This window comes from Tamandua tetradactyla, chromosome 2 (genome assembly GCF_023851605.1).
Source record: "Tamandua tetradactyla isolate mTamTet1 chromosome 2, mTamTet1.pri, whole genome shotgun sequence".
Taxonomy (NCBI): Eukaryota; Metazoa; Chordata; class Mammalia; order Pilosa; family Myrmecophagidae; genus Tamandua; species Tamandua tetradactyla.
Genome location: NC_135328.1, coordinates 47,602,944 through 47,617,753, shown reverse-complemented (window position 1 = coordinate 47,617,753; position 14,810 = coordinate 47,602,944). Strand labels below are relative to the sequence as shown.

At 50.6% G+C, this 14,810-nt stretch overlaps 1 protein-coding gene and 1 long non-coding RNA gene across 12 annotated transcripts in view; one reads left to right on the top strand and one right to left on the bottom strand.

The window, feature by feature from the left end:
• MAPKAP1 (MAPK associated protein 1) overlaps positions 1-2,153 on the top strand; it is a 353,385-nt gene extending 351,232 nt beyond the window's left edge. For all 10 annotated transcript variants that reach the window (XM_077144983.1, XM_077144989.1, XM_077144944.1 and 7 more), the window contains one exon: positions 1,624-2,153. In XM_077144983.1, coding sequence (XP_077001098.1) covers positions 1,624-1,749 — 126 coding nt within the window. In that variant the 3' untranslated portion in view covers positions 1,750-2,153. The remainder of the gene's footprint in view (positions 1-1,623) is intronic.
• An 11-nt stretch (positions 2,154-2,164) lies between these two features.
• Positions 2,165-14,810, bottom strand: part of LOC143670327 (uncharacterized) — a 33,046-nt gene continuing 20,400 nt past the window's right edge. Inside the window, exons 1-9 of one of the 2 annotated variants that reach the window (XR_013169326.1) lie at positions 12,685-12,760; positions 10,300-10,433; positions 9,423-9,617; positions 8,715-8,859; positions 8,136-8,206; positions 7,518-7,589; positions 6,794-6,873; positions 4,690-4,802; positions 2,165-3,067 (exon numbers count right to left, since the gene is read on the bottom strand). This is a non-coding gene — a long non-coding RNA (uncharacterized LOC143670327). Of the gene's footprint in view, positions 3,068-4,689; positions 4,803-6,793; positions 6,874-7,517; positions 7,590-8,135; positions 8,207-8,714; positions 8,860-9,422; positions 9,618-10,299; positions 10,434-12,684; positions 12,761-14,810 lie in introns of those variants that run through there. The other variant, XR_013169325.1, reaches the window with a different exon arrangement.

The following is a 14,810-nucleotide window of genomic DNA, read 5'->3' as shown; positions in this document are numbered from 1 at the left end:
TCTCAGCTGGTCACTAGGGAGGCAGTGGACCGAGCATGTCAGGCCTTCTGTACTCATGCAACAGCCTTTAACGCCTGCTGCTGGGGACTATCAGAGCAGAAAGTTTAGAGGAGATGCAGTGTCAGAGCCTCGGCCCCCTGTGATATGTGCCATCTTTTACTGCCTCCTCCGAGAGCCCTCTGGCTCTTTTTCAGAATCACAGAGGCTTTTCCCTTCCAGGCCTGGGCACGTAGCTCTCAGACCAGAATCAGATGTGGTAGCTAGTTGTTCCAGCCAAAAATATTCAAGGTTCTTGTTGGAACCCTGTAATTTTTAGATATACAAGGATGAAAAGGAATATCTTTTCTTCATCTGCAAATAGGAAAAAGCCCCAGCCAGAGGGTAGCAGCAGGGGTGGGGAGGGGAGTGGGAAGACTGGTGTCTGAGGAAGTGAGCAGAATGGGGAGCAGGGTATTTTGAGGAGGCCGGAGGTGTCTGGAGAACTGGAAGGGCCTGCCCTCATGGTCCAGATCCTGGTCCTGCCACTATCTAGCTTTGTGACCTTCTGTAAATTACATAATCATTCTGTGCTCTGCCTTGGTTTTCTTATCTGTACAATGGGAATGATAATGATACCCACCTCATAAGATTATTGTGAAGATTTGTCCCCCTGTCTCATGAACCAAATATGGAACCAGGCTTGGGCACAGCAGGAACTCACTGCTGAAGGTAAAGGTGAAAATGACCGTATGGGCAGCTGCTGCACCAAGTGGTAAATCCATATGTGTGGATATGAAAAGATCCCCAGGAGATTTATGTAAAAACAGCAGCAAGCAAAAGGCCAAGCAGTGTAGCCCAGCAGGTCCTCCTTGTTGTCTGAGTAGTAATGCAGGAGGCAGTCCCAAGGCTCAATGACAGCAGCTCCCGGCTATGCATTGTTCACACAGGGACTTCATAGCCCTCTCACAGCTTTGACCTTGACCAGCTGGGTGACCTTGGCCAATTCAGTCCCCCTCTCTAAGCCTAACTTTCCTTTCTGTCACGTGACCCTTGCTAGCAGGTTGGTTATGGGCATTAAACAAAATACCATTCATTTTCCTTTCTGTCACGTGACCCTTGCTGGCAGGTTGGTTATGGGCATTAAACGAAATACCATTCATTTAATGGCTCCATAGTTGGCTGGTAGGAAGCTGAATATTGAACCTTGTTTTGCTTGGGTTTTCATCCCTGTGATGTTCTCATCGTTCAGAGAAGGAAATTAAGGTTCGGGGAGATACCATGTGTGCCCACGGTTGCACAGCAAGTGAGGAGTAGAACTGGCAAGCACGGTGCATAGCCTTCCAGGAAGCAGCACGTGCTGAGGAGGGAACCACAGTCTCTGGAATCAGAAGACCTGGGGTTCTAGTCCCAACTCCACCATCCCTGAGAGAAAGGCCTTGTAGTAGCCACTTGTCTTCTCCAAGCCTCTGTTTTTCCATCATAAAGCCAGGGGTTCTGGTCCCAGCCTGCCAGGTTGCTGTGATGACTGGATTCTACTACCTGAGTTTACTCATCCTGTCAGAGCCCTTCCTTTCTACCCCTTTATTTACCCCAGGTGAGCAGGAAGCCAACCTGGTGAGTGAGCTGTGTCCTCTTGTTTTCTAGGTTAACTACATCCTGGAATCACGAGCAAGCACTGCCCGGGCTGAGTATTTTGCTCAAAAACAAAGAAAACTGAACAGACGTACAAGCTTCAGCTTCCAGAAGGAGAAGAAATCAGGGCAGCAATGACCCTGGCCTCCAGCCTTAGTCTGCTGATGAAGCTCAGAGCCTGCCTGCCAGGGCCAGGTGGCCTTAGAGTCCTCCCTGCATCCTGCAGTCCTTGGGGAGGGAAGCCAGCCCCTGGTTCATAGGCACAGGGCTGGTGGGCTCTTTGGGAAGGTGTGGGAGGGACACCCCCTAGGATGGAGCTGAATAGCAGTGGCTATGGTTAGCAGTGCCCAGGGGTCTGGACCACCACCAAGAGGAACCACATGCTGCCCAGCCATTTTCACTGCCTGGTGACCCTGCCCAAGGATGTACATAGCCATGCCCAGACACTTCCTTGCAACCTTGATCAAATTTCTAAGAGCAAATGAAGAACAAAAATGTACATTTTTTGTTTTCCTATTAATAAACAGGTGAACTCTTTATCATGGTTAGTATGATGGACCATTCTTTGGGGTAGAGTATTGATAATGTTATTCTCTCTAAAATCCATTCCCATATTGAACAGGCAGATTGGAAAAACTATGGCTCAATTTTTTCAGAAGAAATGTTTAGGGTTTAGTCAATAGTTTTAACTATGCCATTTGTTTCAATGAGTGCATTTACTTTGAGGATGGTATCTTACTAAAGTTAGTAAAGGAACCTAGTGTTGTGTGTCCAAGGCTGTGTTGTTTCGCCCTTCAGAAAGCCTTGTCCTCAACATGTCCCAGCAACTCTGATTTCAGAAACAAAATTATGTGTAAAGCACAGGTGGTGGGAGAATGTGGGTTGACAGTCTTCAGGCCATGCTAAGCTCCCAGCCAGAAATGAGTCTTTCCATTTCAAAATAGCAAGTGTAAGTCTCAACTGATGATTAGACCTCCACATGAATTTTTCCTGAAATGGAAAGTCTCTGCTTCACCAATTTTAAAAAGGCCTCATTTCCCTTTCTTCCTGATACATACAAATCCTGCCTTCTTATGTGAGAGGCTGGAAGCTGCTGAGGAGAGATGCCAAGGGAGGGAAAAAACCTTGCTTCCATGGTGTCCATCTTCCTGGGTTGGGGAAAGGCGTGGGATCAGGCCTCCACTGACAGACACCTCTGGCCACACCAGATGCCTTTGCGGTCTTCCGCCAGCCTCTCCAATGTACCTCTCATGGTGACGTCTTTCATACCTTACTGAGGGCCTGGATTTAAAACAATTTTTTATTGTTATACAGGAAGAGATGTGACTGAAACACCATCTCAAAGTTCAGTGTATTTTTTTGCACAAAGAGTCATTTAAATGAATTCCTCTTTCCTTCTGAACTTGGGTCAGCCAACAGAAACATCCTTTTCTAATGTCTTCCATTCTTACCCAACCTGGAAACAAAAGAAATATTATTTGTAGCTTGCTATCCGTATTTGAATTTTTAGCAATTTTATATTTAGATATCTTTTAAAAATGTAAATGACTAATTTGGTCATTAAATCTTGTGACAGTCAATATTAAAATGATATTAAAATAAAAGTCATAAAATACCCTCTTTTGCAAATTGCTTTGAATTCCTGAAATCCTGAGGTTGGTAAAAGCTCTGAACAAAATACTGAAGACAGTGACTCCAGTTAATCACCCCGGGTAATGACATCTGCTGGCAGTTGACATGGGACTGACTGTCTCTGAAATGTACCATGGGCTTTCTTTAAGCAAGACAGCATGACCCTCTTCATTCAAGGGTAACACTGAGTCATCACCTCCTTCAATTACAAAATCAACACAACTCTTTTATTGTGAAATATATTCAGTTTACACATAGCTTAAGGAATAACATAAGGGAAACACTGGGTAGACACCACCCAGGTCAATCAAATGCCAAGACTTTCAGTTCATTTCTTCCTCAGCTTCCCTCACACCCTATGCTTTGATTTTAAGATAAGGCTGTAGCTACTCAAGGACATGGGGCATCTCCCTCCTGTCTCCCCAGGCACAGTGCAGGAGGCCCAGCATGTCTTGGTTGAACTGAGGTGACCTAACAAGCCCACTTCCCCTGTCCAGCTCCTGACCTACCAACAATGTGGACCCCTGCCAAATGTGGGTGCAGAAAGCCCACAAGGTTGATCAGCTTTCATACAGAACCTCCGAACACAGTTTGGAACTTTCTAAAATGTGAGGACACAGACAGGCCTGGGCAATGGGTAGCTACTTGGAGCCCAGGCCTTGGCACCTGCTGAGGACTCCCTCCATCCACGTGGGACTCCTGCAGGCCCGGCCAGCCGTCTGCCAGGTACTTTACAGGAACACATTAGCCCATGTAACTTCCACAGCCAACCTCTGGTGGGTCTTATCATTACCTCCGTTCCAGAGATGAGGACTATGGGACTGGAAAAAGTCTCCCTCACTGGCCTGGAAACAAGTGACTGGCAGATGACAGCTGTGGTGTGACTACTGTGCTCTGCCTTCCACAGTTGGTGGCTCTGTGGCCCAGAGCCCGGCCTGCCTCCTTACAGACCCAGTTTCCTAATCTGTCAATGAAGGTTCTGGATTAGATGGCCACATGATTCTCTAAATGTCTCAGAATCATGGTGAGCCCAACCTTTCTTGGAGCAGTTTCTGTTAGCCCAACTTTAAGGAGATTCTCGCTTGTGAATGAGAATTTTAAGAGTTGAAAAATTCAACAGTCCAACCTTCTTTCTTGGAGCAGTAAGTAAATGTATGAGTCCTGAGTCTTTGAGCCTCAGCGTACATAGCTCTCGTGGTAGGGTACTCACTGCTACTGAAGTCAATGCATTTCCTTATTGATCAGTTTGATCACCCTAAACTGACCTTCACTGAATGATTGCCATGGACCAGCTCTGAAGCCCAGCACTGTGCTGCCTACCCCTGCAGGTTGGACCCCTCTCCTGACCTCTGAGCTGGTACCTACATTCCTAACCTATCTTGGGTCCCCAGGACCAGTGCACCTTTGCCCCAGAAGATCTGTCAGCTGTTTGGAAATCATACTCACTCATTTGAGTCTCCTCTCATGGGTTAAAAAGCTGAAATGATGCCACCCCTCTCAGGCCCCTGAAAACCTGCCAGTTATTTCTTAGGGTTCCCTGTTCGTCCAGGTCAGGGACTCTGTAAAACATCAGGGGTAGAGAGGGAAGCAAAGACAACTCAGCCACCTTGATGACCAATAGTGGGCAAGTGACCACCAAGCCACTTGAGGCAGTGAACTTCATGCAAGCACGGTGAGGACTAGTGTAGGCCAGGAAGGTGCCAGCAGAGAAGACAAGAAGGCAGAAGAAAACAGTGCAGACAAAGACCTGGAGGCCTGAGGGGGTTCCCTGGTGCAGTAGCCAGCACCAGGGTAAGGGGCTGGGGGTGCTCAGGATAGGCCCCTTCCACCTTGTTGCAACTGAACAGTCACAGCTTCTTGATGTGCCCCATGCATGTCATGGGACCGGAATAAGCCCCTTTCCTTCTCAGAGCTCCTGCATAGGAAGGGTGAGGGCACTTGCGGCAAGGTGAGTCAATAAGCCAAGGCCTGCGGACTGGCAAGGGTGACGTCACTGCTGCAGCCTCCCAGGGGAAAATAAAGTCCCTTTCCCACTACCCCAGAAGGGAGAGGCTCAGTTATTTCCCCATAATCCAGACACATCCCAGCAAGGTGAGGAAATTGAAGCTTAGGCTAAAGAAAGGGAGCTCCAAGTCTGAGAAAGGAGAACCATAAGTGGGGAGAGGGAGTTTTCTGCAAACTGAGTCAGCCAACCTGCCCCCCTGCCCATGCCCTATACACCCTTTCATCAGCATGAAGCCCCAGGAGGTCACCACATGGAACAGTACTGAGAGGACTGGCCCCACCCCAAATCCTAGCCTGGGCTCCTGACACCTGATTTTGCCAGAGCTGGCACTGGAGAGCTTTTCTTTTTCCCCCAGTGAGGGAAGAACAGGAAGAAGAAAAGAAGGAAAAAGTAGGGGCTTCCCCCAAGCTTAGGGTCAGAGGCCTCAGGTACCAGGTCAAATCCCAGCTTCCCACACCCTGGTCTGTGATTTTCAGGATTATGCTTTGAGTCCTCTGAGGGGATAATAAATGTTCACTGTAAGGGTCAATTGGTCCACGGAGGGGGAAATGTCCTACAGTCCAGGTCCAAATCTCAGCCCCTCCACTTACTGGCCTCTAAGTGAATAACTTCTCTGTGCCTCAGTGTCCTTGTCTGTAAAATGGGTTGAAAATGTCTACCTCTGGGGGTTGGAATCAAGATTTAATGACAATACATGCACAGTGCCTGGTGCATATACATTTGATAAATGTTAGCTATTGGTGTTAACATCTGTTATCTCATTTAATCCAGTTACCTGGATGCTATGTTTCCTCCAGTGGTGCCACCCCTAAGAGGGAGCCCAGGTATCCCTGAGCTATCCGATCCTTGGGCTACGGAGAAAAAGCTGCCAAGACCAATTGCCTCAATGCCCAAGAAGGAGAGCACACAGGAGCCAGGCCTCAGCCCTCTGCCCCTGGGACAAATAGCTCTGATTTGGGGGGCCTAGACTGGGGGCCCACACCAAGTCAAGGTGACTGAGGGTACATAGAGACAAACATGCCTGTCCCAAATGTTCTAAGAAACACTGAAAGTTTCTTTTTATGAAACACCTGCATTTTAATTTACTACAGTAGCACATACTTTTGGATGTGACACCAAGGCCACAGGGAGGAGAAAGAATTTAAGTCATATATGCCTGGGTTTAAATACTGCATTCCACAACTTCTTTGCAGGCTGAGCTCAACAAGCTACTTGGCCCCTGTGCCTCACCTTTCTCATCTATAAAATGGACTAATACATCACCCTCCCCAAGATGACCAAAGGATTCACTACACGTCACACCTGGCATGTATGTGACACAGGTAGATTCTTCCTCCACACTGACCCCCCACAAGGCTGTCGTAAGTTCCTCACCACTTTTCCTCTAACGGACCTCTGTGTCCACCACTCCCTACCCCACCCTGTCCCCCCACACCAATTTTTTATAAAACAAATGATCACCAAGTGCCTTTTGTTAAAAGCACACCCCATAATAAACTGGGTAAAGATAAACTTTATCTTTGGGTTTATAATAAATAGATAAACCGGGTTCAAGTTCCAGCTGTCTCCTAGTTCGTGTATCCTCCGGTGAGTTACTTTGTTCCTCTGAACATCAGTTTCCTTTTCTGAAAAACAAGGACAATAATAATGACTTACTTTTTTAAAAAAGGGGGGTGGGGGTAGCGAGGGCTGGATGAGTTTACTAGCCAGGATGGACCAGGCTAGGCTGCAGGAACAAACAACCCCAAAGGCTCAACGGCCTCACACTACAAAAGTTTATTCCTCTTTCACACAGAGTCCCTGTGGGTCCAGGTGACTCTCCAAGGCAGCCATCCTCTTGCTGCTTCCACAGAGGTTATGACAGGGGACAGGCGGGCTATAGAATGGAGCGGCAACAACTAAATATTGTTGTTCAAATGTGACACATGTCGTTTTCCACTTCCGCTCATGTTGTCAATGGCCAGATTAGTCACATGGTGATACCTACTTCAAGGGGACAGGGGAGTGCAACCATCCAAGGACAAAAACTCACAAATGTTGGGAAACAGTAGTAAAATCTGCCACCATGATACGGCATGGTACTTACCAAAGTTTACCATTCACAGACCACACGGAGGCAGCACCTGGTCTATGAATTAGTATTTTCCCTTTAAAAACGGATTCAGGCTAACACTGTTCTCTGTCTCATCCCAAACAAAAACAACATGAAAGTCATGGACTTGGTGTGTTGGATATATGTTTTCCGGGGCACATTAAAATAAACACTTACCTGTTTCACTTGAACACATACATCCAGTTACCCCTAGGTCAAGTCCTGGGTGACCAGTGACACATCCCACACCTGCAAACAATGAACTAAGGTAGCACTTTCTATTCTTTATTCTATTTCCCTCCAGCCTCTTCTCTCACCTAGCAGTAGTTACTATTTTATGTCATTTTTCCCAGTCGACCCTCATCATCACCTCATTTTACAGATGAGGAAACTGAGGGGAAGAAATGCAAAGTCCCTCACCTAAGGCCAAGCACTTGGGAAGTGGGGAACGGGACGCCGTATCCGCCCCCTCCCAGCCACCCCCTGCCTCGCTGAGCCCTCCCTCTTGGCCACTGTAGCCCAAACCCCCAGGATTCTGGAAGCTCCACTGAGATCCCACTCATGGACACGCCGTTTGAGAAGCAGCCAAGGAGCGACAAAGGGTTAACCCTGTCATGTTGCATTCCCACCAAACGCCTCCGCTTAAAATCCTAACAGAGTGGTGTTCTATAAAACCCTAAGTGTGATTTGTGAAGTCTCCAAACCGGTAATCTCGTCAGCATAATGGGATTATATTTCAAATCACCACGGCCTGTTCATTACCCATTTAAACTCCTTTGACAGAGGAAAACTTACATAAAACGTGCACGGCAGCCCTTGCTGACTTCCCCACTCTCCTGCCTGCTTCGACAAACAGATGCTGAGGTCTGGAATGAAAAAATAATGTGCCCATTTACTCATTTTTCTGAGAAGTCACAATAGATTTTAAACTGCCAATGAGTGACCTCCCGGAGGCGTGCCGGCCAGGAGGTGCCCGCCAGGCAACAAGTGGTCATTTCTGCCCGCTCACACACCCCGGTCCCTGGTGGAGGAGTGTTCCTGGGACCTGCGCTGGGGGCCCGCAGCATGGCTGGGGCTGAGGTCCAAACGGTGGGTACAGCTGGGTGTAAAGAGCTGCTCGCAGGGTCAGCAGCCACAGGACGACCAGGAGAAAGCAATGGCCCCCACGTTGGATCTGAAGTCTCAGGAGCCCCGGCCCTGCAGCCTAGCCAGTTGATTAAGGACACCTCCTTTAATCTCTCTGAGCTTCAGTTTTCCCATCTGTAAAATGGAGATAATAAGAGTGCCCACCCGTGCCCTGGGGCTCAGTGGCTGGCTCAGGCTAGCTTCCCACTCAGCTCCCACTACCGATGTCTGTTCAAGTGCCTCCCTCACCTGTGACCTCTGGAGGTGGCAGGGAGTGGGGGTCAGCTCAGCTTGACAGGGGGGCTAGTCACGTGCTGGGTCACAGGATCACAGAGCTGGCGGAGGAAGAGCAGAGATCTTACACAGACCCTAGATGAAGCCTGGAGCACAGCATCTGGAGGGAGGACAGCTGGATCAGGGTCCCCAGTTCCGTCTGCCTCATTCCACCAGCTCCTGAAGACTTGGGACCCCTGAACTGAGCCAGGCAGCCCCCAGCTAGAGGGGCCTCAGGACGATGAGCAAAAAAAGAGCCCAAGTCTCCACTGTGATATTGCTCAAGTTCTCCTACCTCTTCCCAGGGACGCTCAAGTTCTGCCCCAAAGATTCCCAAACCACCACGTGTTTGTTCATATTGGGTCTTCCCACCCTACTCTCCCACCCTTCCAGAGAGCCAGGCCCCTTGACTCCCCTGGAGACAGAGCTGCCAGCATGAGAATAAATTATGCATCCTGAGTGCACACCGGGGCCTCACTCTGTCAAACTCACAGCAATCACGTCTCCAAGGCACCCTCCTCCCCTCATTCCCTTCCCACAGCCCACTTAGAAGTGATGCCTCTTCCAAAAATTGGGCTGAACAGAGGCGTTCTTCCTCCCAAGCCAGTGCCAGGACTTAGCTCCTGCTGTGTCCTCTGCCCGCTGTGTCCTTCCCACGCCCTTTCCAGGCCGCCAGGCACGCACATTTCTGATTCCAGGCCACTTAGCACCTCCTCCAGGGAGCCTTCCCTGATCCTCCAAGGTCAGAAGAAGTCCTCCAAGGGTTTCTAGCGCATCTGGCACCCCCTTGGCCCTCTCTATTGTCTGTGATCCTCTCCTGCAGCTGAGTAGGTTGCCTGTGAAATGTCCCTTTCTTCTTTCTGAAGCAAGAGAGGGGCTCTTCGGGATGCAAAGCAAGAGTGGTTTGATGAGTAACAGTCGCAGATCTGCTGCCCATGAGGGGATGAGTATGACTTGGGGGGAAGGACCTGGGAGAGCTCAGAGTGGCTCTGTCTCCCTCCGCCCTCTCTCTGTGGCCTCCCGTCCCAGGACCACCCAGGGGCTGCCTCTGACTCTGGCCAGGGCCTGAGGAACGCATAGGAGGAGCAGCAGGCATGGCGCATGACCTTCCTGGTGCCAGTAAATTTGCCGACAGAGGCTGTGGCCCATCCACCGAGTGTGGTGGCTCTGACCCTGGGTATTATAGGGGATAACAAGTCTGTACCTTCACTGACTGTGAGCCCCTTTGAGCTACCATTTCTTGGGCTCTTGGGCTTTTACTGTGTGCCAGGCTTGGGGAATCATCCTTTGCTAAGATGATTTGCTGACATAAATCATGCCAGGAGCTGTAATTTCTTGAGCTTTGTGCTAAAGGATTTACATTTACCGTCTCATTGAATCCTCACCATAACCCATGAGGTACACACCATCACTACCCCCTTCTACACGTAAGGAAACTGAGACTCAGAGAGGTTCAACCACTTGCCTAGAGACACACAGTAAAAGGCAGAGAGAGGGCTCAAGGACAGACTTCCTAATGCCAAAGTCCCCTGTTGGAGGGCAGGAGCCAAGTCTGACTCACCTTGGGGTGTCCAGCACCCATCCCAGGTCATGGCATGGGGGTGATAGCAGCAAGTAATTTCTACATAAACTCACATCATCATTCCAACAAGCGTGCCTGAGCACCCCTCTCCAGACCAGGTCCAGGCACTCGTTCTGCAGCAGAAACAGAGGTGTCTGGGTCTGGCACAGAAGGCCAGCTCGGTCTGAGGGCCCAGGAGAGATGAGAGCCAGGAGCTGTCTTGTAGGGATGGGGTTGGGGCTGGGACCCAGGGAAGCCCTGCTCCAGCCACAGGGAACCAATAAGGAGCCACCAGGTGGGTGAATGTTCAAAGAGCCTGCTCTCTGATGACTGAACAGAAGAAATGAAACCCTGCCTCGACACTGTGGAACCCTGGGCCCTAAGTCGAACTCTCTGAGTGTTTTTTCACCTGTGCAACAGGGATAAAGTCCCACCTTCTTCAAGGAGTGATGTGAGAGGAGTGAATAAGCTAATGCACAGAAGTCTGGCCCACAGAAGGGGTCAATAACAGGTAGCCATCACGACAAAGATGCGAATCATGGGCTCACTGAGAACACACTGGCTTCACAAGGCAGCCCCAGCTGCCCCCAGACAACTCCAGGCCTTTCCTCCAAGGCCCTCCCCCCCACTCCCCACCCCACCATCCCCCCCCCCCCCCCCCCCCCCCCCCCCCCCACCCCAGCTGGCTCTCTCTTTCCACCCTCTCTGCTTCCACTGAGTAGCCCCAGGCCAAGTTCATATCTTTATGCATTAACTCCCTATGAATACATAAGAAATACTGTGAGGCTAATTCTTTTTAAAATGATAAAATTTGTCTATATTATAGCATTCCAGCCCCCAGCTTCCTGAAAGCTAAAAATATTTTAACGTCATATTTCCATGTAAATTTTAGTTTAGAATTTAATACCCTTTTAACATACATTAAATTTTTAGCATTCTTCAAGCCGTTGACTATTTTAAGGGGTCAGCAGATGTGCGTTAGAGAAAGGGCTGGGGGAGGCTGTAAATTAGGAGGGAAAGTTCTAGAAACTAGATTACCCCAAACCTCTGTGCCCACCTCCTCTTGGAGTTGACTTCCTGGGCTGGGGAGCATCTGAACCTAACCTTGTATTTCTGGGAAGGTGTCAGAATTTCAGTTTCCTTACCAAAAAATATGGCTATAAATGATAGCTTCCCCGGGATACTGTAAAATTCACCACAGCAACCAAAGATTGGGCAAAGCCAGGATGGCCAAGGGGGCCAAGAATGCAGACTCTGGAGCCAGACACCCTGGGTTCAAATCCCACTGCTCTGCCACGTGCCGGCAGGTGACCTTTCTGTACCTATGCCCTTGCCCCAAAATGGGGCAAGCTCAGAGTGGCTTATTAGCTCTGCTGATAAGGAAACTGAACTCCAAGGAGGTAAAAACATGCTCAAGAACATAAGCTGCCCTGCATTAACTGGTCTTACTGAGGGTTTCATTTCTGGTATCTCATAAGCTTGAGGCCAGGCCAGGTCCAGGTCACAGAAACCACAGGCCTGCCCAGACCCCACTGGCCACTGACTCCATGGCCATCTGCCTACTCAGGACTAGTCCCCCTGGGTGAGTTCCCAGCCCTAGAAGAATGTAAGCCTTCAGGATTCATTCAGCAAGTATCCACTAATGCTCACCCTGTGCCATGCCTTGTACAGACCCCAAAAGTACAGAACTTTACCAATTCAGTGCCTGCCCTTGAGGAATTCATGGTCCCTGGGGCCGATGACTGGTTCCCTAGTACACAGGTGACCAGATGTTGCAACAAGGAGCTGCTGAGCCTGGATTAGGTGATTGGAGGTGGACACAGCCATCTCCACATATCCGTTTGCAGTCAGGGGCTAACGACAACCGTTGGGTCAAGGGTATTGCCCAGGCTCGGATGGGGCCTATTAAAGAACAACAAGCTGGTAGAGGCCCGAATGGGACAGCTTCCAGTCATGGAACCATTCCCAAGAGAGAATGGCCAAGCGGAAGGACAGAGGGTGCCGTGGGGAGACAGGGAATCAAGAGAGCCGCAACTGAGCCTCAGCCTGGGACGCTGCGGCTGTGCTGTGGATGGAGAGAAACTCCCCGCAGCTATTCGCAAGACCATTTGTTTGTTCCATGTACGATAAGGTGGTTTCAGGGAGGTTTGGTGGAAGGGGCCTATGTCCCTGTCCAGAGTGGCATGAGGAGCCCTCGATGCCAGGACCCACATGTCCCAGGCTGACCCAGAACATCAGACACCAGAGACTGCCCTTCCAGCAAGGTAAGCATCCCCCGCCAGCAGGGATCTCAGCAGTCACCTTGCTCACCTTGCTCACTCCCATTTCTGAGCCTCGGTCTCCCCCGCTCTCTACCCCCACCCACAAGATGGACATCTTCCTTACGGCAACGGGGGCACGGAAGAAGGCCCCAGAGAATCGCAGGCTTGGCGCCTCCGAAGGAAAACCTTGGCTCCCAAACTCCCTCCACACAATACCAGCCCGGGTCTCTGGTTGGCCAGACAGGGGTCACATGCCCATGGCTGAGCCAATCCCCGCTGGGGGGCATGACCAACTGTGATTGGCCGCCCCTCCAGGCCCGCTCTGCGTGGGGGGGGCGGGGGGCGGCAGCGCGCCATAGCAGGGCCGCAGCCGCCGGGTGGGAGGAGGGCCGCGGCAAGGCGAGAGCAGCGCGCGGGCTGTTCGCTGTGCTGAGGACTTTGTTTTTTTGCCTGAGAATCCCCCAGAAGTGGAGGTTGTTTTGGTCATTCCGCAAGTACAAGGCCTGAAGGGTGAAGGAGATTTGCCCACTCGTGAAGGGGCATCAGTGGACACCCGCAGGACCGAGGCAGAACCGTCCAGTGACCAGAAATAACGGCGTGCGTGTGTGTCTGGCCTGGAACGAGCCATTAATCCTCCCGCCCCAGCCCAGGCGTGGGGACGTCCCCCTCACACACGGGTGCTCTGAACACAGCCAGGCTGACGCCTGCTCGCTGGCGGAGGCCAGCGCGGTCTCTCGGTGGCTCCTTCCCCACAGCCGAACAGCTGGCCACCACCTTGGCACACGCTACCCTGTCACATCTAATTTGCAGAGTAATGCCTGTAACAGACCCACAGGAGCTTTTTCATATCAAAGAATATTTTCAAGCGTCTCTAGTTCTTCAGAAGAGAAAATGAATGTGAACAGCTCTCCTGGCTCTGGGCCCATCTTAAGGATCCCCTGGAGGTTCGATTTATCGTACCATTCTACAGAAAAGGATATGGAGACTCAGAGAAGTTGTATCATTTCCCAGGGTTGCACAGCTGCTAAGGACAGCGCTAACTGGGCTTCTCCAATCCCTGAGCCCTTTCTCTTCACAGTCACCAGTTCACAGTCTCCCTGACTCCAGGCTCACCTCCATGAAGCCTGCCAGAGCTGGCCTGGACCCTTAGTACATTTTCCCACTGCTGATTGAAGTTTCTGGCAGAGCATCTGGGGACAGGCCCACCAGATCTCAGTGGCTTTGACTCACTGAAGTTCTTGTCTTACTCAAGGCGCACTGACTGCAAAGAATAGAAACCCACAGAGCACAATCCAGGCAAAGGAATTTCCATAACAAGCCACAGCCTCTCCAAACAGGATTTGACACCCAGTCAAGTGGCCTGGGAACAGAGTTGGCACTCAAGAACTGAGGCCACAGCCTCCTTCTCTGAGGTCTGGTTCTCTGTGACCTCTACTGTGTGGTGATAATGCCCGTGGCCCCAGACCCGAAGACCACCCTGCTTCCCATCCTGGCTACACTCTGTTTCCTGCCTAGCATATGAGCTCTGGGCCACTCCCAGGTCCACACCCACAACCCCTGACTGCCCTCACTCTGCTCAGCACTAACTGTCTTCAGAGGGCAGCTCAGGTGCCCAGGCTAGCTGCAGGTGGGACAAGCACGGACAGCCCTGACTGGGCTGAGGAGCCTGAAGTTCAATACAGAAAAGTGTCTCTCTGTCCACAGGAAGTCAGGGGTGTTGGAGGTGAGTGAAGGTGTTAATCTTTACCGAGAGGCATGGGACCCTGGGAAGAACACAGTTCACAGATTTGTGCAGATCTGGGTTGAAACCCCAGCTCTGTCACACACCCCCTATTTGTGTAACACTAGTCCAGCCACTTCACCTCCCTGAGGCTCAGTCTCATCTGTAAATTGAGGCTGATAATCCCTCCTTTACACCATGGTCAGCTTATAACAGGTGCTTAGTAAACATTTATGGAATGAATAAGGGTAGCATGCTGCCCACCTGCCTGAGCCATGGAGACACAAGACTCAAACAAGGATCCCTTGGGCAGACGACGAAAAAGCAGAGTGTGCTGCCAGATCAGTAAGCATAGATACAGTCTATGTCCATTCTTCAGCTTTAGGGACTCTGTGTGTGGCTACAGGAGCCTGGGAATGTGTCAGTCGAGATGGCTGCCTCATCAGTCAGGTGACCACCAGGTTAGTCAAGATGGCTGCCTCAATCACGATGGCCATTCCAGAGGTCAAGATAGCTGCCATCTTTGCCCC